Source organism: Aulonocara sp. 'chitande type north' Nkhata Bay, linkage group LG10 (assembly GCF_057382095.1).
Source record: "Aulonocara sp. 'chitande type north' Nkhata Bay isolate Kocher_YH1m ecotype deep benthic linkage group LG10, A_spYH_male_GT1.1, whole genome shotgun sequence".
Classification (NCBI taxonomy): Eukaryota; Metazoa; Chordata; class Actinopteri; order Cichliformes; family Cichlidae; genus Aulonocara; species Aulonocara sp. 'chitande type north' Nkhata Bay.
The window spans coordinates 11334711-11361494 of NC_141353.1; the positions used below are offsets into that span (position 1 = coordinate 11334711).

The 26784-nt window shown below is 42.0% G+C and overlaps 1 protein-coding gene across 2 annotated transcripts; it reads right to left on the reverse strand.

Annotated features, from left to right (window-relative positions):
- arl10 (ADP-ribosylation factor-like 10) lies at positions 1-26146 on the reverse strand. Of its 2 annotated transcripts, XM_086308241.1 has the most exons (5): positions 25845-26146; positions 17079-17262; positions 6919-7094; positions 3262-3463; positions 1-3014 (listed from the first exon to the last, which is right to left on the reverse strand). In XM_086308241.1, the coding sequence occupies exons 1-4, from the start codon at positions 25980-25982 to the stop codon at positions 3290-3292; spliced, it is 672 nt and encodes a 223-aa protein (XP_086164367.1). In that variant the 5' UTR covers positions 25983-26146; the 3' UTR covers positions 1-3014; positions 3262-3289. The 2 variants fall into 2 exon arrangements, with proteins under 2 accessions (XP_086164367.1, XP_086164366.1); XM_086308240.1 differs by having other exon boundaries at positions 1-3463; positions 25845-26145.
- Positions 26147-26784: the final 638 nt, after the last annotated feature.

The window sequence follows — 26784 nt, forward strand, 5'->3', positions numbered from 1 at the left end:
TAGAGCAGAACGCTGATCATTTTATTAAAGATGAAAGACTTTAGACAGTTTTTAACTCTCAGTAATGCCATAGTGATCGTTTGATATATGGACCTGCAGCGGAGTTTAGACCCAGACAGTAAAGTAAATACTTGACAAACATGAGACTTTGTGTCACTCTTATCACACGGAAAAAAAACCAAGCAAAACAAACTTAAACCAATTTTCCGTTTGAGATGACTCGATTATGTCTTCTTTATCTTTCTCCACATTTTGTCACAGCATTTACAAAGGTGGATCTGCATATTAAACACGTGAGTCACAAGTTCAGGTTTCAGACTGAGTCAGCATGCTTCAAGCAGCTTTTTGCTACGCACAGAAGCTCCGCCCACCTGGCGCTCCAGGGAACCACATTCTCAGAATAAAGTTGGATTGAAAAGTGATAGGAAAGGAACTAAAACATCTCTCAAGTTACACTAACAGCCAGTAATTAGATTAATAAGCATTATTTTAAACCGTAAATCATGCAAAGCAACTCTAGTAGAATTCAAGAATAAACCCACTGAGCTGGAAATGAACTGAAAAGGTCCCCTTCAGGTTTGGTGATAAAAATCCATGTAGACATGCATGAATGTATATCTAACAGAAGACATAAAACAGGAAATGCAGTGACTGGTTATAAAACAGTGTTCAAACAGCAAATCCACTCAACTTTAAAGTGAAAACATTTCTGAATTACATCACAAGGAATAAAACTTCACATTCATTAAAAAGTAAAACTGTGCGTCGGAAGCGAACATTGCTGCACACACACAGCATTTCAAGATCTAGCTAATTCCATTTCATCTTACACAGAGCTTAAAAGTCAAATACTGCATTTACACATTCAGAGACGTGTATTTACGGGATAACCGATTCCTACGCAGCTACTGAAATGGGACTGGAAGTATGAGCTTATAAATGGGATGATGTCCAGACTGCATGGGCAAAATAAAGACGAAGAATTGATTTTAGAGCCACTGCTGACTATTACTGCCCATAACTAGAGAATCTGAGGGTAGACAACTGGGAAATTGTTTGAGGGTTTACAGAAGCACGATGGGTTCAGTTCACAAAATCAATTGCCCTGTTTTCTGAATTAACGGGACATCTAAAATCACAAAGAGCCTCTATTGATCTAAAATGGTAAATGGTAAATGGCCTGTATTTATATAGCGCTTTACTAGTCCCTAAGGACCCCAAGGCGCTTTACATATCCAGTCATTCACACACACATTCACACACTGGTGATGGCAGCTACATTGTAGCCACAGCCACCCTGGGGCGCACTGACAGAGGCGAGGCTGCCGGACACTGGCGCCACCGGGCCCTCTGACCACCACCAGTAGGCAACGGGTGAAGTGTCTTGCCCAAGGACACAACGACCGAGACTGTCCAAGCCGGGGCTCTAAAAGCCCAATTTCTCAGAAGCAGTGATGTCCCATCTGAGACACAAGTTTGTCAGGCAAATGCACGACATAAACAGTATTTCACGACCATGTCGCAGCAGCCCATTGTGTTGTTTCTTCAGTAAGACTTTTATGACCATAAACACATTTTTTTTTTTTTTAAATGCAGTTTCACAGGAGTTTTTAAAATACTCACAGCCATTATATTAAACTGTATTGGGAACACAAATAAGTTGATTTGTTTTTCTTCACCTTCCTGAACACAAAGTTCCAACTGTGTCTTTTTTGTTTTACCCATCCAGTCTCATATCTGTGTACATATAGTTCATATTTTCCACTTTTGCAGAGCAACAAAGTCCGCCATCACTTTGTTCTGAATGTAGAGTTAATTATTTCAGAGGTCACATTTCAAATATGTAAAATTGGTTGAATTTAAAACACTGGGTTAGGTTTAAAACGTCACGGTGCCACGTCTTATAAAGCTGATTCATGCTCCAGACACTAAATATACTTACAAAGTCGTGCTGTTTCAAAAACAATTGACAATTCGATCCTATTAACATGAACTCTTTTTTTTGGCGACTTTTTCCACTTTCTTGTACGACCGAGCTGGAAGAACTGCGAGAAACGGATTTGTGACTTTTGAATGTTTCTTCTTCTCCCAAGTTGACAGACATTGAGTTTGTACCGAAAACATAAACATCTGTAATTCATTATGGTGTTAGCGTGACATTATTTTGGTAGTGCATGGATTTATCACTGATTAATATGCACACAGGTTTTTTATATTGCAGCTGCCAGTAGTAGAACTAGACTAGCTAACGTTGTGCCGACTAATAAATGTACGACTCCTGCTTGTTTTCACTTATTTTAAAGTACAGCAGCCACATTAAGTATCTGTATTAAAGTAATTACAGCACACCTCAAACATGAAGCATTTGAATACGTAGGCTTTCAGCCACAGTTTAGAGAAAGAGAAGAAAAAAAGAGTAGCTGTTCATGTTTGTTAGCCTGTTAAGCTAACAATGAAAAGCAGCTAACGCCCAGTGTCTGTACATCGTTTTGTTAAAAGTGTTTCCTAGGAAACGACAAACTGTTTAATAAGCAAGGAGTTATTCTCACCTTACGACCTTTGGAGTCTCTAATCTTTGTTCCCCTGATAATGACAAAACCTGCAAGAAGTAAAAATGCTGCATTTTTTACTCTTTTTTAAAGTCTCGGACTTCCCTTTGAATTTCCACACGATGTCCCACCAGATCTCAGAGAAGCTGCAGTGCAGAAGTCATCCTCTGAAGCAAACTCAACCAATCCCCAAACGCCAACCGTTCTGCTCGGCCAACGCCCTGATCTGACTTTACACAAAAACATTTCATAAAACATGAAAACCTGACAAAAATCTGTTTCTACAAACCTGACACCCAACACACATTTTATATACACGCAAACTACATGCTTAAATAAACCTGTAACAGGCCGACATTAAATAAGAGTCTGAGTCAGCAGCAGAAGGTGATCTCTGTAAGATCTGAGTCACTTCAGGGCCACCTTCTGTCTTCATCCTCCTCAGTCTGCACTTCCTCTTCTCCACTGAGCAAGAACAGATGAGTTAGAGGGAAAGTGTAAGATGCTTGAGAAGTTACTGTTTCTAAAGCCAACTAATAAAAAAAGGACCAGAAGAAAAGAAGAAGAGGTGCTGAAAAAAACAGCACTCTGTTTTGGCATCTTTTCACTCTCCCGCCGTCCTCCTCCTCTGCCTCTGAGCTTAAACAAGAAAACCAGAGAGGAGGAGGAGGAGGAGGGTGTCCTCAAGCCACCCCTTTGCTTCCATGCCTACTCTTCTGCTCTGTGGGAAGGATCCTTGATCAGACTAGCTGGAGCAGCAGGTCCTGGACTGCATCCAGGCACTTGCAGGACTTCCTCAGGGCTCCATCAGAGTCCAGCTGGGCGGCCAAGAGAAACAGCTTTCTGTCTTCGGTCACGGAGCCCAGAGACAAGGCTTCGTGGAGCTCCGACACACTCACAGCGTTCGGCTTATCCTGCGAAGAGGAGGGAAAAAAGGTTGAGTTTTTATTACAATCTCACTATTGCTTTGTACCTTCTAATTGTGGCAAATGAACCCAGTTTCTCACCTTTAATTAAGAACTGTGTAACATCTAACTGTGTAAGCATCATCTCTGGTATGAAGTTTGTTAACGCAGCACTCCAGTAAAAAATGGTTAAACTTAAATTATATCTAATTTACCCAAAAATCTGAGCAGTTACATTAGAAATCCACCCAGGTTTCAATCAAAGTATCTATCAACAAATATACCGTCGAGTTCGCCTCCACAAAAAAAAATTGCTGATTTGAATAAAACACCTTCCCATTAACTTCCAGAAATCTTCACAGTGTGTCATTACAAATTACTACATGTCACACTGTTTAAATGCTGGTTGTCTCTGTTGTGATCACAACTCACGTGTGCAGCGAGTGAATTTAAAACCACCTTCCTACACAAACCATTCAACCCCGGTGCGACTCTATAGATGTCCGCCTCGTTTCTTGGCACCACGTCTTTCCCAGCACACGAGTTCTGTGGGAAACGATCTCTGTGCTGTTCAAACTAAGCGAGAGCCGAGGAAGAGAACAGAGGCTTGGTGGGCGAACGCCAGTATCACTGTCAGAAAGAGCTCCTTTATGTAGCCCATGTCACGGTACAGCCAAAGGTTTAGTTAGCAAACACCTCAACAGGAGCATTAAACCACCACAGTTGCCCTAAAATTAACGATATTGGTAATTACCAAAATAACTTTTAATGTTTCTGTATGCACAAGCTCTTTAATGAAAATACCTTTAATGCTAAAAATATGCATTTACCAAAAACCTGAAAAAAACTAATTTTGTGATTAAGACCATAAATTACATTTATTAGTTTATATTCCTGAACACAAAAAGTTCTGATTGAATAATTTTTGACTTCTGAGAAAAGTCTGCATGATAAATAACAATGTCATTTTTAGCTTAAACAACTTTTTGACAGATTTGGTTATTATTTTTAGGACATAAATAAATAAATATGGACACTCCAAGTGTCTGATAAGTAACATAAGATATTACCTTATTTGTGAATATGAAAACTAATGAAGCCATAACATCGAACACGGGTAATAATCAATCGTGCATAAGTGGTTTAACTCTAAAAACAGGGAATGATTTGAACAGTACAGACTTTTAAATATACTTTGCTATATTCTCACGTGAAACACGCTCCTCCCGAAAATGACACGGTTATATGTCATCCAAACATCTAACGGCCTTTTATCATTCAACTAAACCTTTTAACTGGAGCTTACACATCGTTTGATCTGCAAATCACCCAAACTGCTGGGAATTGTTGAATTTGTTGTACTTGCTGATGTAAAACTTCAAAGCTTTGCAGTTCAACCTGATGAAAAATCTGAATTCCTGTACACGTTCGTATCAACAGGTTAATTAATAGGTCTATTCTCCATTCTGTTTGATGATCCAAATTTCCTTATTAATTTCACAGATGAAAGCAGTAAAAGTCTGCTCATTTTACACCTGTAGAGCCTCTTGATCTTTTAAACATGACGTGACCTGATGTAACCGGACTGCGGCTGCTCTGCGAGGTTTCAGGTACGTTTTTCTTCTTAGTACTCAAAAAAACCTGACAGCACTGTGAGGATCGAGCCGCAGTGATCCAACATTAAATGTGACTAATATTCCTTTTTCCCTGCGGTGTCATGCATAATTCCACACACTGTGAAAGGAAATATGAACTGAGGAGGAAATGTATTTCAGGACTCTGATGGATCTTCTTCTTCTGGTTATGAACTTAACTGCATGCAAATTTCAACCTCTGCATGGCTGCGTTCAGCTAACTGTTATTTTTGAAGGAAAAAAATAATTCACGTTTCATTACGTACACGGGGATTTTTGAGAACTGAGATTTTCCGTTTTTGTTTAAAAAAAAAAAGAAATCCCATCCACGCGTGCAGTGAAACATATCTCCGTCCACATGTAAATGCAAAAATCAAAGTCAAACGCTGTGAAGAACATGCCACATCCTAACCATGTGGAAATGTTGGCCAATCAGAAATCTAGAGGCCTGGGAGGGAACGCGTAAACAGAGTTTTGTGCCCTCACCAAACCTTAAGTTTTCCTGGAAAGGCATCTAATTTTGTGTTACTTTTCTAATGTCTTCATCATTTCAAATGTTCATAACTAAAGACAGTATTTTGGATTTTGCCTCACTGGCTCTCTTGGTCAAAGTTTATTCGATAAAGAAAGAAACGGAAAATTTTACATTAGTCTGAGTGATTCATAATCACAAGTCGCAGCGCTCTGAAATGTGACTGGTGTAGACTCACAACTTAGGAATGGACAAAATGCACACAGCATACATTAATTACATTTTAAAAAGATTAAATTTATTCAAAACCGATGATGACGTTGGCGTCAGGATTTGGTTGTACCTGCGTTTGAAACAGCAACAGTATTTTGTCTCTTTTCGGCATTGTAGAAATTCATCTGACATAAACAATAACGTGGCGCGCAGCGTGACGTCAAAAACGGCGCACACCTTTGACGTTGCATGACTAAGTCTTTTCCTCTTCCACACGTAGACGCAAAAACAGAGTTTTTAAAAATATCAGTTTTCAGTGACCCAAACCGCCGTTTACATGTGGACGAAAGGTGTAAAGGCATAGAAAAAGCTGAGTTTTCTAGAATACTGGTGTCTGTGTGCACGTAGCCTTCTGGGGTATTTTTACATTGATCTCTATACATTTCCATATAATCCATAAATGACTTAGAAAACCGAATTACATTTGTCTACATGTGTCTACATATAAAAAAGAAAAGAAATAAAAGGCATCATATTCTGTATATAACAAGTTTGTCAAATAACTTGAGCACCATCCTGGTTATAAATGTGTGCTACACAGATTTTTGATTGATTATTTTTTTGTTCTTCTGGGTTGCTATTGATTTCCATTAATTTCCATATAATCCATAAAAAAATTTGATCATCTCTGGCTCTCTTCCACAGCATCCTGTTTTCCTTCTCTCTCCCCAACCGGCCAGATGGCCCCGCCCCTCCCCGAGCCTGGTTCTGCTGGAGGTTTCTTCCTGTTAAAAGGGAGTTTTTCCTTCCCACTGTCGCCAAAGTGCTGCTCATAGGGGGTCACATGATTGTTGGATTCTTCTCTTTATGCATTACTGTAGGGTCTACCTTACAATAAAGCGCTTTGAGGTGAATGTTGTTGTGATTTGGCGCTGTGTAATTAAAACTGAATTAAATACTGGTCTTTGCTTTAGTTTTTAAGGACATAATATAGTTTGAAACTTGAGGTTTAATGTCTGAAACCATAATTTTCATGTCCCCTAAAACTTTATAAGTTACTATCTTTTATTCAACACAGCATTAATGGAAATCAACGGTTGCTTAAAATGATAAAAACATAAAAAGACGTCTGTTTTATGGTTTACCTGCTTGTTTCCCAGGACGACCACAGGCAGCTGGGGCTCCACCCTCAGGAGGCGGTGCAGTTCAGCTTTAGCCAAAGGGAGGCGGCTTCTGTCAGACGAGTCCACCACGTACACCAGAACGTGAGTCCGTCTCAGGTAATCTGACCAGTAGCGCCGCAGATCCTCACCACCACCAACTGCAGCACAGAAAACACACCGCAGACATTTTTGACTGCGTCGGCGATCTCATTTTCCACCTGAGGTGCGCGAGTCATCTACCAGACGGTTGGCAGGACTTGGACTTCTCTACGTGATCTTCAAGCTTGGCTAGTCTTTAGAAATGACTGGACAACACATAATAAAAACTGGTTGTTGTTGAGCAACACCCGGCCTGCAGGCTTCAGTATCTGTGGAGGATTCAGCTCCTGAAGCGATACACGATTCTCCTCAGCAGGAGTTCTCATAATTAACAAACAAGGACGAGACATTGTTTTACTGTCGCTCCCTAGAGGGGATCTGTTTGCCCAAAATAAAAAGGTTTTTTTTTTAAGTGTGTACCAGCACACATAACACTGCGTTCAGAGAAAAGGAGGCTGTTTGTCCATTGATTCATACAAAAAAACCAAAAAACAACAACAACGACAAAACAATTGTCAGCCAAAGAAACACAGTATCCCCACACACCCCGACTGACCGCCATGCTCAAGGCCATTTCACTGGAGGAAGGCTTTCGGTTACAGTTTTTTCTGATTGCTTAAGCACATTTTTTGTAACTATTGGCTAATTTTGCAAAACTCTTCACACAAATAAGAAAACCTGTCACCCAATCATCAAAACATTGTAGTTCTCTTGCAAAAGCAAACACAGCTAGATTAACTCTTCACACCTTCGTAAAAATGGTGTTTCCGTATCAAACAGTGCACACAAGCCATCATCTACTAAGCACACAATGCGCCAACTGCACACTGATGGTATGAATATAAAACACATCTGGCGTTTGCCTTCCCTGTGCACAAGGTAGGCTATGTCAGTTTGAGCTCATACTTCTGTCATAGATCCATAAGCATAGAGGGATCCAAACGTCAAGTACTGGTGTTTATTCAAACACATCAAAACAAACACAAGTGTTTATTTCCAAGTATAAGATTATTTGCAATCGCCATAATGACTATATGGGTTACGTGGTCTGCAGTGAACATGCTTCCTCTGCCCCCTCCTCGTCTTCCTCTTGCTCCTCCTTGTCCTTGTCGTCCTCTTCATCCTACTTCTTCACCTCCACGTCCTCTTCCTCGGCCTCCTCTACTTCTCACTCTTTCTGCTCGCTCCATTGTACTCCGCACACACAGCTTACCTGTATTATAGTGCTTAGGCTGATTGCAAAGTGAACTAATTATCTAAAAAAGTTTTCACATGTGAAAGTGTGCCAGACAGTTGGCAAATTAGTGTTAATGATAGCCATACATGTGTATACTTTTGCTAGGAGTGTGTTGGAAATTTGGTAATTGAGTGTTGTGCAGTGAATTGTGCCTACAGTCTTGCAAAGTGTGTGTTACAAAATTGCAAACTGAGTGCAAAGCAGTTTTTGTGCTTTTAGTTTTGCAAACTCAGTGAGTGGTTTTGCTATAAGTCTGAATAGTTTTAGAGATTGTGCTACAGGAATCACAGTTAGTGTTTAGGCATTCGGTAAAAACTGTAAATAAAAGGACAGATCGATACGCAGAATTAGATGCGCTGTTGGCATCCCCACTTTAAACAAATTGGCCACAGATTAATTTCACATCTGCACCGGACTGAATGCAATCTGATTTTCACCGAGGGATGAAACAGGCTGAGACGGCACTCAGGCATTATTTATATCCACAGTTCGCTCCTGGGCAAATTAGTCTGATTCATTTTTTCCATCTTGTTGCCTCCAGACATGATATGTTAAAGAGGCTCAGAGTAAAATATGACAGTGCAGCAGCGATTTCTCTTCATTTAATGGGTCTGAATTGGGTTTTATTTCATGGAATTTATTCAGTTTTTCTTGTTTTCCTGCAGCCCAGAGGCTCAGTTTATTCTTAGTTTTGGGGGAAATACATTAGTATTGATGTGGTTTTGGTTTAACTTTATATTTTGTCCCCTTCTTGAAACTTTTTCTTATTTGTTTTCCTTTCCTTGTGTTCTTTTCCAGAGACACTATAAATAATTGAGGACACATCTCATTTATAATGTGTGCAGGCTTCTTGGATTAGTTTGGCTGCATGAAACAGCAGCAGCTCAGTCATCATGATTTAAACATTGAGGAATGTGAGGATTCATTTTGATTAGGCTGTTTAATCCATTCACATTTTTACACAGTAAATAATGGAAGTCAGTGGTTGGTTATAGAGCAACATCAAAGTGTAACATTTTTAATGGCGTAATTTGGAGTTTTGGGCCATTTTAACACTTGTAGTTCAGTTACGTTGACCAGATTCAGTTGATGAGTCTATAAACTTTAGCTTTTCCTCACACTTTGATTTCCTTGCACACAGAGTGAAATGCAAGTCAAGCCCAAAGGCTTTCAGCTCTAACTTCTATCTTACAACTGGTAGTTTGGTCGGTTTGAGGTTGGATCACATTCTCTTCATAAACAAACCAGATCGAGTCCTCCAAACTGGGCTGAACCAGAGTTTGACTTGGACGGCCTAAAAGGTGCAGGTGTGAAAATAGTCTTACTAGGCCACCACTGACTTCCATTAACTTCTGTACAATCTGGGGGCGATCGTGGCTCAAGAGTTGGCAGTTCGTCTTGTAATCGAAAGGTTGCCGGTTCGAGCCCCGGCTCGGACAGTCTCGGCCGTTGTGTCCTTGGGCGAGACACTTCACCTACCGCCTACTGGTGATGGCCAGAGGGGCCTGGCTTCTGTCAGTCTGCCCCAGGGCAGCTGTGGCTACACCTGTAGCTGCCTCCACCAGTGTGTGAATGAATTGTAAAGCGCTTTGAGGTTCTCGAAAAGCGCTATATCAATGCAATCCATTATTATTATCTAAATCAATAAACGTAAATTGATACTAAACTATAGAAATGAACAAACATCAAACGTTGCCTAGAAATGTAGCTCCAAATGTCCAGTGCTTTGGAAAACATTTAGCTGTGCTCTGAAACGTTTAGACCTCACTGGACTCCATCCATGTGATTTAATCCCACAGCTAATTACCAGTGTTGGTCATTACTAAGTACAGTAACGGTTAATACACCAGTATGGGAAAACTCTCTAATCTGAATATTTTTTTATCCTTAAATAAAATTATAGAAGTTTCAAATTTGCTGTTTTACAAAACAGCAGAAAAAATTAAGGACATCATTATTTTGTGGTCAAGATGTAAATTACAGTTTTTTACTTTCCTGAACAGAAAACTTTGTTTTAGTGGTTGAATGTTATGCTTGAATAATTTGCTGGCTCTAACTTGAATATAAAATCCTGAATTCAGTTAGTTTTTTCACTCATAAATAACAATTTAGGGGTTGCTTTTTCTTCTTCTTCTTCTTTACATATTTCTGGGGGGGAGGGAGTGTTTCTTGTTTTTATGACTAGTGATCTAAAAAATCTATTAAGAACGTTAATAGATTTTACATATGAACGCACATTCACATGTATTTCACATGTTCCTATGCTTAAATGCATCCTGTGCACTTTTAGACTTTGGTTGTATTTTTAAACCGTTATAAGCAGCCATTCACTTCCATTAATTTACATATCATCAGTAAATCAATGAGAAAACTTAAGAGTTGTAGATCTGTTTTACATTTGTAAGAAAATGCTGTTTTTCTGCACTCCCCAGGCAGTCATTGATTTCCATTTGTTTCCATAAGACCTATAAATCAACCAGAATACTCAGCTACGTTGTGTAATCCATCGACCTGAGCATGAAGTTTTCCTTTTATTTGGTTTTCCTGCTTTCTGGGATCACAGAGGAAACAACTCAGCATTGATTTGTTTTTATTTCCATTGTTTTGAGTGGAACTGAGTAATAAGAGTAATCGGGGACACATCTCATTTTTAAATCTACTGATGTACAAGATTCTTGTATTTGTTGCAGCGTGATTTAAACCTGGAGCAATGAGACCAATTGTAATATAAAAACCCTTCATAAGGTAAAGTACAAAGTAAGAAGAATAAAAACAGCCATCTACAGCATTTCAGTACCAACACTGCTTGTACCAAACACAGTCACAGGTCACATTTGCTAGAAAATCAGTTTCCAGCTTCAGTGGTTTGGAAAGTCTGCAGCAGAAGTAACCTCCGGCTGCAGGAACCAGCGGTGCTCGACGGCCAAACGAGTCACTGCTCACAGCGGCGAGTAAGACTTTAGGTCCTAACTGCCTCTGAATCCAAGAGAGTAGCAAGAATTCATTAGTGCTGGACCTAATGGGAAATGTTGCTAGGAAACTGGGGAGTGCTGTACTATAAGCTGATGTGATGTGGCAGCAATAAATACCTGTTTACCCGATGCAGTATGGAGGCCGGACCCGGCGCTCGGCGGCGTGAGCAGCTTGTGTTTTATTGTCACGGCAATCTCAAAGGGATGCTGGTCCTGCTGCTCTACAGGCCACCTTATTAAACACCCTCCCACACGTGTGCGCGCAGTCAACACTGAGTCACATGGGTGTGAATGATGTGGGCGTGTGTCTGTACCCACCTAACTGCTTCAGCTGCAGGCCTCTGTGCAGCAGCGCCGACGAGGAATTTACACCTGATTTTACAGCCAAAGTTCGACTGTCCCACCCAGATTCGTCGTGTTGATACCTTGTCACATGATATCTCAGTTCAAAACTTGGTGTTTAAGTACAGAACCTTTTAACCTGTTATTCTCCAAAAGGTCTTTAAAGTTTGCCTCTTTAAAGCCTCACAGATGCACGTGGGCATGCTTCATGCCTGCTAACGCAGCCAAAGTTCAACTCAAAACTTTGACTTGAATCCAGATTTTGACCCGTTGTTGCACCGCTGTCTTCACTCTCACAGGCGTGCACCACGTCCACGGGACAGTAAGTAGACTGTGGTAGCGTAAATTTTAAAATAAACACTAATTAGTGGACCTAGGCTTGATTTAAATTAGCAGAGCACCGATTTACTGTCTGAACATGAATACCATCAAACATTCACCTTGACTGTCACTGCGGCTCCTCGTTCATGTCAAAAATCTACATAATGACTCACAGACATTAGAAAAATAGTGAGTTTATTAAATGGATTTCCAAAAACTTTAACTATTATTTAACCTAGTAAATAAATATATATGAAATGAACTGAGCATGCCATGGCTAGTTTGGGAATTCATCAGGCAGCAAAAGTAAAGAACAGGGATGTGTGCAGAGGAAAAATTAGCTATTACAAAAGAGGATTACCCTAATTATCTATTTTTTTTTAATTAATAGAAGGTAAGGTTGTAATTGCAATTGGAATAAAATTAATAACACAGTCCTAACGGCCACCAGTCATGAACTAATTCAATTTAACTGGACCTCTGACACATTTAGTTGGTAAGTTGGTTTTTTAGCATTTCTAATGACATTGTCGGACAAATGTTGACTCACAAACAGCTGCTCAAAGCTAAGAATAAAAAAACCATACTGACAGTGCGGTGATGCTCGTTAAACTCTTTGTACCATTACAAAAACCCATCAATATTTTCATCAAACCATACAGGTGCTGAAAGTCCCCGTCGGTATGACGACTACGTTATGAGCGCTCATAGCAGCGCTTATGACCGAGGGTAACGTAAAGTTCAAGCTTAGGGGGAAGAACGAGGAAATGGTGGATAGTGCAGACAGCACTGTAATAATGATAAAACACAAACCCACTGACAACACAACTGTGCAAAGAACCATAAATGATTTTTGGTTATTTTGGTAATTTTTAGCATTTTGGGGTTTTTTTCCCTCAGATGTTGGGATGTCAGAATCAGAATCAGAAACTTTATTGTCATTGTCATGAGAACAACGAAATTAAGAATGGTCCCCGATCATTGCATCATCCCTAGCAATATCAAAATATAAATAAAACAATAAAATTCAATAAATAAAATAGATAGAATACTTAAAATACTAATAAGATATAACAGTAAAACATTCACATACATTCCCACACACATGCTTCAGGCCGTGCATAGATTAACACAAGAGTGGCGTGATGGACATTTTTTTGTAGTATTCAGATGTGTTATTGCAGTTGGATAACAGCTGTGTTTGAGTCTATTAGTCCTTGCTCTGATTGCCCTGTACCGTCTGCCTGAGGGCAACAGTTCGAACAGGGAGTGGCCAGGATGTGAGGTGTCTTTTATGATGTTTTGGGCCTTTTTAAAACAGTGGGCGTTGTGTAGAACTTCCAGTGTGGGGAGAGGGCAGCCAGTGATCTTTTGGGCGGTGTTAATGATCCCTTGGAGTGCTTTCCTCTGAGCCCCTGTGCAGCTAGTGTACCAGATGCATATGCAGTAAGTTAGAACACTCTCAATGGTGGCTCTGTAGAAGGACACCAGCAGTCTCTGTGTGATGTTATTCCTCCTGAGAATTCTCAGGAAGTACAGTCTCTGTTGGGCCTTTTTCAGCAGCTCGGAGGTGTTCACACTCCAGGAAAGGTTCTCCTCTATATTGACTCCCAGGAAGCGGAAGCTTGCCACCCTTTCTACACAGTCCCCATTTATGAATAGTGGTTGGATCTCTGCCTTTTTCCTTCTGAAGTCTATTATGAGTTCTTTGGTTTTTGAAGTGTTGAGGAGGAGGTTATTGGCCTTACACCATGACGTCAGCTGCTCCACCTCGTCTCTGTACGTAGACTCGTCTCCCTTGGAAATGAGCCCCACCACTGTGGTGTCATCTGCAAATTTCACAAAGATGTTGCTGTGGTGGCGAGGAGTGCAGTCGTGTGTGTAGAGAGAGTAGAGCAGTGGACTGAGCACACAGCCCTGGGGTGAGCCAGTGCTGAGACTCAGGGCTGAGGATGTGTGATGGCCAACTCTGACTCTCTGTCTACGGCCCGAGAGGAAGCTATTGATCCACATGCAGGTGCTGTCTGGAAGCCCCAGGTCTTGTAGCTTGGCCACCAGTTTGTGTGGAAGGATGGTGTTAAAAGCTGAGCAGTAATCCACGAAGAGCATCCGCACATAGCTACCATGCTCTTCCAGGTGAGTTAATGCAGCATGGAGTGCTGTGGCTACAGCGTCTTCCGTGGATCGGTTTGCTCTGTAGGCAAACTGGTGTGGATCCAGGCTGCGGGGCAGGGCTGCTGTGATGTGTCTGCGGACCAGCTTCTCAAAGCATTTCATTACCACTGGGGTGAGTGCCACCGGTCTGTAGTCATTCAGGCCGGTGATGTGGGGCTTCTTAGGCAAGGGGACTATGGTGGAGGACTTCAGGCAGAGTGGGACAGTCGCCTGTGCGAGGGATTTGTTGAAAATCCTGGTGAAGATCCCAGCCAGCTGTCCTGCACAATCCCTCAATATTCGACCTGGCACACCATCAGGACCCGCCGCCTTCCTCGGGTTAACAGCCTGCAGCATGCGCCTCACCTCGTGCTCTTCCAGGGTGAGGGTGGTGCTGCTATGGGTGGCGTGTTGCTGCTGTGGCTCCAATACCTCCGGTACCCTGGTCTCAAAGCGGGCAAAGAAGATATTCAGCTCCTCTGCCAGCTCCAGGTCACCGTCCGCAGCTCCGAGATTGATCTTATAGTTGGTTAGGTGCTGGATGCCTTGCCACACCTGCCGGCTGGTATTACTCTTCAGATGGTCCTCGATCCTCCTCCTATAGTCCCCCTTTGCCTCTCTGATGCCTCTCTTCAGGTTGGATCGGGCTGTGGTGTAGTAATCCCTGTTGCCAGACCTGAACGCAATGTTCCTCTCCTTCAGCAGCTGCCTGACCTCCCGGGTCATCCAGGGCTTTTGGTTGGGATAAGCCCGGATCCGTTTGACTGCTGTAACAGTGTCGTGTCAATGACTGATGTCATAGGCAGTGTATCCTAATAGTTTCATATCAGTGTTACTCTGTGATTTTTATCAATACAGTGGAACCCCGGCTTACGAAGACCGAACTTTTAAAACCTGTTTTTATATGAGAATAAGAAAAAATCTTGGATATTTTCTGGTGCCATTAAAGGTCATGCAGCTTTGTCTCTTTTTTTGACATCAGACTGGTTGAAGGATTTCTGTAGAGTTAGAGTTATATCTGTTATACGTGTATCACAGACCGCTGTATCTGTATCGCGGTCTCGGGTTTTTGTGATGTTTGTTTTGATTTTATTCTTCTTTCAGTCTCCCCAGAGTTTCCATGCCTTCGCCTTCCTCTGTCTTCTTCTTGCCTTTATCATCCCTGTTTGTTTTGGATAATCTCATTTCCTGTGCTTTTACTTCATTTCTTCGTCTGCTCTCTCATATTTTCCGCCTGCCTCGTCTTCTCCGTTTCTTCGTTCCCTTGCTTCTTTGCCTTTGTTACCTCTGATCGGACACTATTTTTTAAGTGATTAAATTCCAGCACATGGCAACACAATTTGTTTATCATAGCTTGTAAAGTGGACATGCCATGCTGAAGGAAAAAGCTGAGGATTTAGGGCCTCACCACTGACAGTTTCACTTCCCTTTTACACAAAACCAAATCTCATCATCAGCTCAAAGCCTAAAACTACTTCTCCATCTGATCTGGTGTTAGTTCTTTTATTTATAATTCCCCCGAGGACTCCATAAAGAGATCCGTGCATCGTACTGCGTCTCACCTGTCAGCATGCCTCTGAGTCAACGTCACCGACACAAAGACACTTGAGACATTTAATGCACAGACCCGCTGAAGTATTGTGCTGTGTGGGTGGCGGCGTGAGCTCTTCTTACTTTCGCGGATGAGAAAAAGATTAGTGGCGCCCACCGATAGCAGTGTTCAGATCAGTGAGCGTGACACATTCCTCTAAATACATCGGCCAATCACGGCTGACCACGCATGTTGGCTGAATGCAAAGCGAAGTCATTCAGGTTATTATTAGTGCTGTGGAGCACTAATGTGATGGATTTATTGATCCTGCCAGCAAACGTAATGCAATCTCACTTTACCACCATAGTGTGAAATTAAACAGAAATACACTTTCCAGGCTTCTTTGTCACAGTCAACTTTCGTGATACCTTGATACTGAACGTTTCAGTCGCTGAACAAATAACAATATAACAAGAGCCATTGCCAGAGATTGCCTTGTGATTGCCTTTGTGTTGGCAGTGATGGATGATGTGAGCTTTCAGGGAAGAAAAACAACTGAAGTTGTGGATCAAGTCTCCCTTCAAGTTCAACTCAAACATAAAGCCAATGGAGTTACTTCCCAGCACCTAGAGCAGATCAATTATGGACATTACCAGCTTCACGTTTTCATACTTTCTGGACCAAACAAAACTGTATGAACATATTTTTCTGTTTTAAATTTCTTTTACACCACTTGTTATTTTTTGAGAACATCTTGTTGCAAGCTTGGAAATATTCTAATGTTAACAAGCTAAAAGCCTTTGGTTGTTTGTACTTCATCAAGCCAACTGTGAGTAGGGAATCCAACATTACCCAGCATGCTAGCAACCAAAGCAATGACAATGAGGAATTTGGTGCAGCACCCTCTGCATGACCAGTCTCTGGGCCTGTGCTTTATGGGTCGATTTCACACAACTGGACAGTGAATATAATTTCAATCAACTGGTGGTTACCACATGGTTGTCAACTGGTCTCTAGGCCTGTGTGACTGTAATCTAAGATGCTAATCTGTATGTTTAATTAGTGTTAGCATCATCCTGTGCTAACTGACGCTAACAGTGGTAAAGGGTAGTAAAGGGTCTAGCTTAACAAATGTCAACAAGCTAACGAGCTAAATACTTTAAAGTGGCAGAGATGTGCTAACATTAGCACACACTCACTCATCTCCATAACTTGCTAATGTTTAAAAAAAATCAGCAAATTTCATTCACCAAGTCTGAGCTCTCACAGCTTCATGCTAATTTTATGAATCCGGTTTTCCACAGTGCGTCTCCGGCATGTCTGCAGAGCTGTTTGATTCGAGGCAGTTTTATGAAACAAATTGCCAACTGAACTGAACAGTTGTGCTCTTTCCATTTCTCCATTTCATGCTGTTTGATAAAACATCAATGCTCGCTAGACTCCACACAGAGCAGTGTTTGATTAGGACGGATAAAAGGAGCCTTACTCTCCAGGAAGTCGAGCTGACAGGCGGGGGCGTTGAGACTCATAAAGTTGAAGCCGCGGGTGGGCCGGCACCGGCCTCTCTTAGCCCCTGAATCCCCGGGGGTCAAACCCTGTAGCATGCTGCTCTTCCCGGCCCCGTCCAGACCGAGTACCAGGACCTGGCGCTTCCCACGCTCCTCTTCCTCCTGCAGGCAGACCGCAGAGCTGTTAATGTTTGCAAACGCATGGAAATGTTGAGTTGAGGCAAAGATTAAACACATCACTTATTCAACACAGAGTGAGGGTGAAGCCTTTGGTTTCGAATATTAGTGTTGCACTTTGAGCTTACCAAACCACAAGCAGTTCATCAAAATACAGGAAATATATGCACAGTGATGGGCCAGGTTGGAGGGCTTCGCACATCAAGGAGAACATTACAACAAAATATCACCTCCAGGAGTGAACATCAGTTGTTCTAGTGGAAAATCTCTGCAAAGTCAACACTCAGAACATGGTTGAAGGGTGTTTCTCCGGTCTCTCCTATAAGCCAGGTCAAGTCTGCTCAGGTCCCAGCAGAGATGGGCATTACTTTTTTCAAGTAACGAGTAAAGTAAGGGATTACTATTGCAAAAACGGTAATTAGATTACCATTACTTTCCCATAGGAACGCTGCGTTACTGTGTTACTAAAACCGTGATTTTTTTTTTGCGAGAGTGTCTCATGACAGTGACGTAGGCGAGTGCAACGTTCTTGACAACAGCTGTGTGCAGATCAACAGTGGATCACATATCGAGTGCGGAGAGAGTATGAGCGTGCAGCATTTAAAGCGTGGAAGTACTGACCTTACTTTGAGTTTGATTCCATAAAAAGTGACAAAAACATTAGTGTCCGCTGTGCGTGGGAAGAAAACTTCTTTTTACAGTGAAAAAAACCCTAAACTTCCGAGCAAGCACCGAGTAGCTACGACGTAATGGGAAACTCAGAGAAACTCGCGGATTCTTCCACTGACCGCGGCACACCTGCACCAGAGTAAACCTCCGCCTGCCCCACTCCTGCTTTACAGGTGAAAATAGAGCAACAGGACCGCTGAGTCTTTGACTTTATTTATTTTCTGCTGTGTTTTACTTGCATCTATTTGAAAGACTGAGTGTAAACACAAAAAAAATATATTTTATGTGCTGGAATGTGCAGAAAATAGGTTTCAATGTTAAACTAATTTCTTCCAGTCAGAGAATGTTGCATATAATTAAATTTTTGCTTGATGCATAAAGTTAAAAGATTAAAACTAATAAAACAAGTTAAAAAAAGAGACTTTTCCATTTGATTACATTTTGTATGATGGATTATGCAGAAAAAGTAGAATTGGGCTGAAAGATCTATCACTTTATCACCTCTTCAGGTTGTAAATCGTGTTTTTAAAAAGTAAGTAAGTAATTAATTACTTTTTGGGGGAAGTAATCAGTAATTAGTTACTGATTACTTTTTTCAAGTAACTTGACCAACACTGGGTCCCAGTGACGTTAATTTTGTCGTCAGACAGTGAGTGAGTGCTGTGAGGATGTCCATCTGTCCGCCTGTATTTACTACAGGCGATGCATGTGTCCCAGGCAACAGACTTCAATCAGACTTAAAGAAGTTTAACAATAATAAGTATTCCAGCTGTCCGAGCCTACGACAGAGTGTAATCATGTACCGGCCGTTACAAATGCAGATACATACAAACAGCTGAACGGATAAACTGGTCTGGCTCTACCTTCAAACACCGCGACGAGCTGCTTTTCAACAAGGAAGGATGTTTCTGTCGAGCTTTAACTTCTAACATCTGTTTACTGTTTGGGTCAATTGGTTTGCATCTTATTTCACACGCACTAGAATTTAAGTTTAAACTACCCATATGGAAAAGAAATAGTAAAAACATATATGATTTACTCATGAAAGTGGCCACTTTCTCATTACTTTCATATTTTTTTTTTAGTATGTATACAAAACATACAAGTTTCATTATATAATTTTTCAAGGGATCTTATATGTGTTTTCACTCTTGTATGATTTTCATACAAGTTTCACACAAGACAGATAAAAACTTTATAAGATTTATAAATATCTTTTCCATATGGGTAACAATGCCGGCTTTTTGCCTCCTAGAAACAGGTGGAAATAATTCAGCTCTATTCGCTAAATTGCTGCCAGTTTCAGTACAGCAGAAAAGGCTCTCTGCTCGGAGTGAGTCTTTGAGTTTAGAATTGATTAACAGACACTGAGATACTGAAAGTCAAGAGTCCAAAAATAGCTGGTGAGCATGTTTTTCAGGGCCACCTGTAATATGACACAGCCCAGACACGTGTTTGTCTTATTGTCACATTTTTTAAATTCACCATTCTGGACATTTCAAGAACCTCACCTTGGCTGCAGGGACCTAATAAAGGACAAAGCCAAACTGCAAAAACAGATTACCTAGTAATGAAAGGATGTTCGCACAGCTCTGGTTGGATCAAACCGAATACCCGACTCTTCTGCCTTTCAGCTAGAAGCAGGTATTTTAACTTGATGTTTGTGTTTTTTCACACCGGGTCGCCTCTTCAAATCAAACTGAATGCATTAGACTTTTGGGAATTTGGCACTGAAGACTCCTCATAATGTGCAGGAATATGAATCAGCTTCTGCAAACCTCAAGGGGCACCGCTCGTGATATTATACTTTAATGAAAGAGCAGGCATCCTTTTATTACTTTTATTTCAGGGCAGATTTGTCTCAGCGAGCCTTCTGCGTGTGCAGGAATAAAGAAACGCGAGTCTCAGAGAAGGCTTCAAACGTCGACGCGCTCTGAAAGCGCCTGAGAGGCTCGGGGACGTCACGGCCCCTCTGAGATCCCTCACACGTCAGTCATCTCCTTTTTAAAAGTCACACAAGGTTGGTCTTTATTCATGCCGTGTGCTGATGTGCAGCCGCAGCTCTGTAGAGGTTAATTACCAATTCATATCAGCCCTTTTAGAGTGCAGATGTGTCAGCTTCCTATTAAAAATACCACTTTGCTGATGGATCATCAAGCGCTAAAATTACTCCTTCAGAATCAGTTAATTTGATTCCCTAACAGATGAAACCACCTCATAATTACCCAGCAAGCACTGCAGAAACAGGCCAGATGAAGAGTCTGGGATATTTTGATGATGGATTGCGTTTCTTCTGACGTCTTTCTGGCTGTAATCGCCGCCTGGTGCTGCCGGATAAATGCAGCAGCAGATAAACAAGGCCGCTCTGACAGCTCTGAAGCTCTGAAGCTCGCCTCCGTGTTTTTCTGGCTGAGTCGGCCCACTGGGAGATCAACCTCAAACCCTGACAGCGCAGAAGCCTCACTGTAGCTGCTGAGGCTGCAGAGCCACCGCTGCTCCTAACAGGGCGCGCCGTGCATCCATCTCCATCGTCTGATTGGCTCCTACCTGGACTGCAGGCGTATTCAAATGATCTAAAATGACTTTAAGTGAAACCAGCAATTCAATGGTCTCCTGTTCCCTCTGTAACTTTCTCTTTAAACTTTTTCTTGTTGCTTCAGACATTTCTCATAAAAACTGGTGATACTGAATCGATTTCTTTTGCTTTGCTGCCCCGCGGGGAGGTTAAAGAGTCCCGGCTCGGCTGCAGATCAGCGCTGCTGGATCTGACAGAGGTTTAACGTCTCTCTCAAGGACACTCCACCCAAGCAGACGCTCAGCAACGCAGCAGCTTCCAGCCGAGGGAGCGGTAAAGCCAGCTCGCCTGCAGCTCTGAATAGCAAGTGTACAGCTGCGGTTTACTCAGAGAGGAGGCAAAAGGAGCTATCATCCTCTAACGACGCCACATGCCGTCGGCCGCTCGTGTTCCACGACTTCTCCTGTGATTACATGTGACTTCCTCTCTCTCTCGCATCTACTTCAGTGATTTCACTGCAGCCAGACTACGAATAACAAGCTTCAACTTGCGGCAAAAAGACACGATCGAGTACCATCACGCATCGACTGAGGGTTAAAAATGCTTCCTCCTTCCCAGGAAATGGAAGTCAAACTCAAGTCTGAGCTTCGCCTGGAATAACAGGAAGTGACAGGAAGGCTCTCTGCGGACACTATCTGATCAACAGCAGCTTTATCAACGCCCAGAAGTCGAGAGTCCAAAGATAACCAGAAGTTTTGGTTAGAGAGCCAGCCTGTGATTCGCTGAGTACTTCCTGACTGACGTGTTAATAAAGTCAGTGAGAGCTGGTTTTGGTTTTAACCTCTTTGACATGTACTTCCTAAAAAAACTGCAGCTTCATGGTGAAAGCCTGTGACCCGATTCACAGCATCTTCGAGCCAAAAAGCAACAAACTGGGAGAGAGATGATTTCAGCCGAGAAGGAAGGCGGAGCATCTTGCGTCGTCACTGAGCTTATACCCATTACCGTGAGAGAATTCCCGTTCTCAAACCACACAGTCTTCACGGTGATGATGTTTGAAGCTACACAGCAAGGACGATGTGGGGTCACCAGCGGTGAACGGAGGTTTCAGAGAGAAGAACGCAGCTACGCCACAACATGTGTAATCAGCCCCGTTTCAGTGATGGAGCTGTAAGGCCGAGCTTTACTTGTATTTATCTTATAGTACAGGCTCACTTCCTGACACGGGCTCTGTGAGACCTGTGGAAGTACGTTCAAGGACAAAAGTCAAGATCGAAAACTTTGCATTTACCTCAGGACATTTCTGGTTTTATTAAAAGGCCACAAACGAGCAGAGGCTGTCGGATAAAGGTCTGTGAAACAGACTGCTGGGAGCTGACTGTCTGCAGCCCTCCTCTGGAACTGCAGTGAGAATATATTATATTCCTGGACTAAATGTCACACAGGCTAAAATACTCGATGTGGACTGGCTGCGGGCTTCATCCTCACCAAGCTGTATGAAAACGCCGTTGAGACGTTACATTTGCAGTGAAATCGTGCCTGTAGACCTTTTATCTGGGCCGCGGTGAGGATCTCATTTCCCAGCTTGGCCCTCGCTGAACCTGAATTTGACACCTCTGACTTATGATTAGGGCTGCCACGATTTGTCGACTAGTCACGATTACGTCGACTATCAAAATCGTCGACGACTGATTTAACAGTCGACGCGTCGTTTGAAGCTTTGTAAGATCCTGAGAGACGCAGGAATGAGTAGCAGGATTTAAGAGTGTAATAACGGACTGAAACAGAAGATGGCAGCACTGCATGTACAAGGATGCCAGCTACCGTTAAACCCCGAAGAAGAAGAAGAAGAAGAAGAAGAAGCAGCTGTGTCCCAGAATTCATAGCGCGGCCCAGCGCAGTTTCCAACAATGGCGGCAGCTAGTTAGTTTTAATATTACTCGTATTATTCTTTCTGGGTCACAAAATAAACGTTTAACATATTTTCAGGCGAGAATGTAGCTGTGTAAACCTCAAATATCTGCTCAGTTTATCAGGACACCACATATTTTCAAAAGCGCTCCGACGTTTTCGGAGACGTCTGTTACCCACTAGCTCGTTAGCGAGCCGGGGGCTAGGCTAACTAGAGCCGTGAGAACACCGGACTCCCGGCAAATTGTTTTCAAACCCACTGCCGTCTTTCGCTACTCAGGTTAAATATATATGAGTCACTTAGATAACTTAAAAATGTTGTTGTTTGGCTTTTTTTTTAGTATTTTATTTGTTCCTGAGTAAATCGGTTTGGCTGAGATTAAAGTTATAGTTTTTGCACAGCTGAATAAACGTCAAGCAGACAGCTGATTATCAGAAGTGTGAGATGCTCCAGAATTTATTCCAGTGTCCTGTTATATTTTAGATAGCAAGGAGTTTATTAAACTTCACCGAAACAATCTGCAAATTTCATTAAAATTTAATAAACTATCATCTTGTCTTTATTTTTAGTTAGCACAGACCTTAAACACTTAAAGCTGTAAGCTAATGATAGTTATATAAGAGCAGATGCTGCTGGTGCAATAAGCTGTAGTTTTACGTCTAATGGATGATGATCTGATTAGTCGACTAATCGCAAAAATAATCGGTGACTAGTCGACTATCAAAATAATCGTTTGTGGCAGCCCTACTTATGATGCTGCGATATTTTAAGACTAGATGAAACTCCCGTACCACTGCACCCTGACACAAAGCAGAGAGTGAGCACACACGCCTGTCGATGTATGAAATACTAATACTATTGTACTATTCTTAGTTAGCATATTGTCTGTCTTGTCTTAATGTTGGTTTATAATGGAGCACTGTAACAAAAAATAATTTCCCCCAGGGATCAATAAAGTATTCTGATTCTGATTCTGATTAAACCTAACGCATTAACTCACGCTAACATGAATCGCACCACATTGAGATACTTGTGACCGTGTTCCCATAACTGAGGTTTTCCTGGTTTAAAGGGTGATACCGTCCACAATTGGAGGCTGTTGGACCCATTATTCACGTTCAAGGCCAACAAGTATTATTATTTTTACCCTTAATCTCGCATTACACACTAAAATGACATGTTCTTATGAGCTTTACTTTGAGAATAAAACTACTCAGTATGGTTTGGAAACTACAAATGAAAACTTAGGTTTGGGCAATAAATCCCTGGATAGTTTTAGGTAACTAATTAAAACTACACGTTTAAGTTTAGACAATTAAAACTACTCTTATGTTACATTAAGGTAAAGAAAATAATTCTGTTAGGTTTAGGTAGTAAAACTAGTTGGTTAGGTTTAAATAATGAAACTAATTATGTTTAAGTAGTGAACCTATAATGAAAACTGCTATTATGTTACATTTAAGGAAAGAAACTTATTCTGTTAGGCTTGTGTTGTGAAACTACTCGGTTAGGTTTAGGCAATACAACCCTGGTTAGGTTTAGTTAAAGTTGTGCTAACTAACAACAAAAGGACAACACATGTCTTGTACGTGCACAACAGATTAGATTCTTATAAATTTGTCACATTTTCACTGCTGGACATTTCTGTGGAGTCTGGAGACCATCGCAGTCACGGGTACCTGAACACCTCTCGAATGTGGCAGAACTGCACAAACGATTAATAATGTCAACACAGAGCAAATCTCAGAGGAACAACAGCAACATTTAACAACAACGAAAGTGCCTGTAGAGACGAGGCCGCGGAGTCACAGACGATATGAAAAAGTGGGATTAATATAAAGATAAAGGCCTCGGAAACCATCGTCTACCTAACAAAATAGCGAAAGAAAGAGTAAAACGAAGTGCTCCTGTGGGTGTTTGTCGCTCTGCAAATGAGCGTGTCCTGCCCTCCCACCTGCTTCGACTCCTTGGGGTCAAAAACACGCTGTTAGTCTCCCCCCCCGCTTTCCCGAGACGTGATTGGAACGAATCCCCAGACTGAAACATTTACATCTCCTCTGTGGCGAGCCGCCGGCAGACGCCGGCACTATCCCCCGAAGACGGGCTGAGCCAGATAAACCAGGCTAAGCCCATTACAGGCTGCTGCTGATTGAATCGAGGAAACAAGATTAGAAACATGCAAATAGATTTTATTAAGAGATTCAGGCTGCAGCTGTGAAGACTCATTCATTAAGACCGTCCGCTCGCTGCCCGCCTCATTTCTGTTTTTCTGTCTCTCTGCAGGAAGCTGAGATAAACAATCATATTCCCACAAGGAAGCTCGCTACTTCAGCATCACCTTGAACATGATTTCCCACTTTTTTCTCTTTTCAGCAGCAGCAATTAAAGCTGAAACAATCTGCAAGTGTTTTAATTATTAAGTCAGTCATTTACCCACGAAAAGCTGTGAGTACTTCAGGGGTTTTTTGTCTTTAAGACACTGGGGTGGCCTTTTTCTCTGATTTGAGTAAAACAGAACTCTGTAAACTGAGAACACAATCAGCAAATGTAATCGCTTAATCTTTGCTTCTTTCTGGAGAAGCCGTCGGTCATGAGAACGTTAAAAAAGCTGATCAGAAAACAAACGTGTCTGAGAAGAAATTAATTCAGCGTGCTTTTCTATTTGACATCTAAAAAAATTAAGCTAGCATGGAAGTTTCCGAACCTGCAGTTCCTCAAATGGCCACTTGAGGTCCCATAGACACCCGCTTTAAGACGTAAACACCATCTTTGGATGGTTTGTCTCATTTACTAATACATTAAAACACCACAGATAAAATATCGCTGTAGCTACCGTAACGTTATAATTAATGAGGAGAAGCTCACGAGTGCCCCCTGCTGAAGCTCTGTCATAACTGCACCCGATTTCTGTACAGTGGGATTAACAGGAAGTAGAACAGCTTCCTTCAGTCAAGGGTGGGTGACGCCCATGTCTTAAATATCACTGGTGTCCATGGTTACTAATGTGGAGGGGGCGGGGCTTTTGACCTACAGTTCAACCACCCACCAGGGGGCGATCAATACACCTCTGGAGCTGTCACGTTACACAATGCTGTCCTGTTAATATAAAATAAAGTGCAATACATCAAAGTCTTCAAATCATGCTCACTACATTCTCCCACCTTCATCATCATCATCATCATCATTAATTATCAGTAACGGCTTCATTATCAGCACCACCTCCTTCTTTTCTTCTTCTTCATCACATCTTTCTGTTTTCTCATAATGCCACCGGCACATCTCCACCAAGCATCAGCACATCTCCAGCAGCTCTAATGACTACAGCGTCTCCTCGCCTCAGTCAGAGGTCCCTGAACGCGCTCCTCACCAAGTTAAACAGTTCAGCTCAATTTAAATTTAATTTAAATTAAATCGATTAAACGTCTAAAATTACCAAACTCTGAGTGTTGAGTGAATAACCTGCCCTCCCACCTCTTTGATGGTGCAGTACTCCGCCTGCGGGGACCATAACCGCCTCTTGTAGAAGTAGTTCAGCGCGATGAAGAGCGCGGAGCCGAGGGCAGCCACGGCGGCGGTCAGGGCGATGGAGATGTGCCGGAGGAGAACCATAGGTGGCGGGTGAGGTGGCGGAGGGAGCCGGGAACGGGAGCCGGACACACCGCTGCTGCTTGTTCCTGGACGCCGACGGCTCGACTGACTTCCTCGTTCCTCGCGGCTCCGCGCTCGTGCTGCGGCTGTGCGCGCTACATGTGACCGAGCCGCTCTGATGTTTTTGTTCCCAGACGCAGAAAAAATGCTGCGTTCAGGCGCTGCTCGGAAATTTCCCTTCTCCTCTGTACAAGCGCGTTTAACTAATACACTGACGGTCAGCGACTGCTTTGATCCCTGATTAAGAACAAAATGTACTTTTTTCTTTTTTAATCTGTCATAATCTAATGATTTATATGACGATTTTATTTGTTCCTGGCCTACTAACGTTGATACATTTATTTATTATTGCGTTATAATGATATAAAATTATTGAATTTTGTGAATATGCATATTTGTACGAGAGCCCGACTGATACCAATACCAAGTCATAGATAACTATTTACACAAATTCTGCTCGGATCAGCTGATTGTTGTGTTTGTAATGTTCCAAGCACCTGTTGCAAACAGAGAAGTTCTAAAGCACCCCCTGGTGTACAAACCAGACTATGCAGCACCAACATTCATAACAGAAATTAAACGTTTTTCTTTAATTCTTCATTACTTTTTCACTTATCAGCTTTTTTAAATTCCAAGACCAATATAAAGGTAGACAGCTAGTATTTGCTTATATATACTGGAAGTGTACCCCACAGTGATGTACCCCACAGTGATGTACCCCACAGTGATGTAACCCACAGTGATGTGCACCACAGTGATGTTC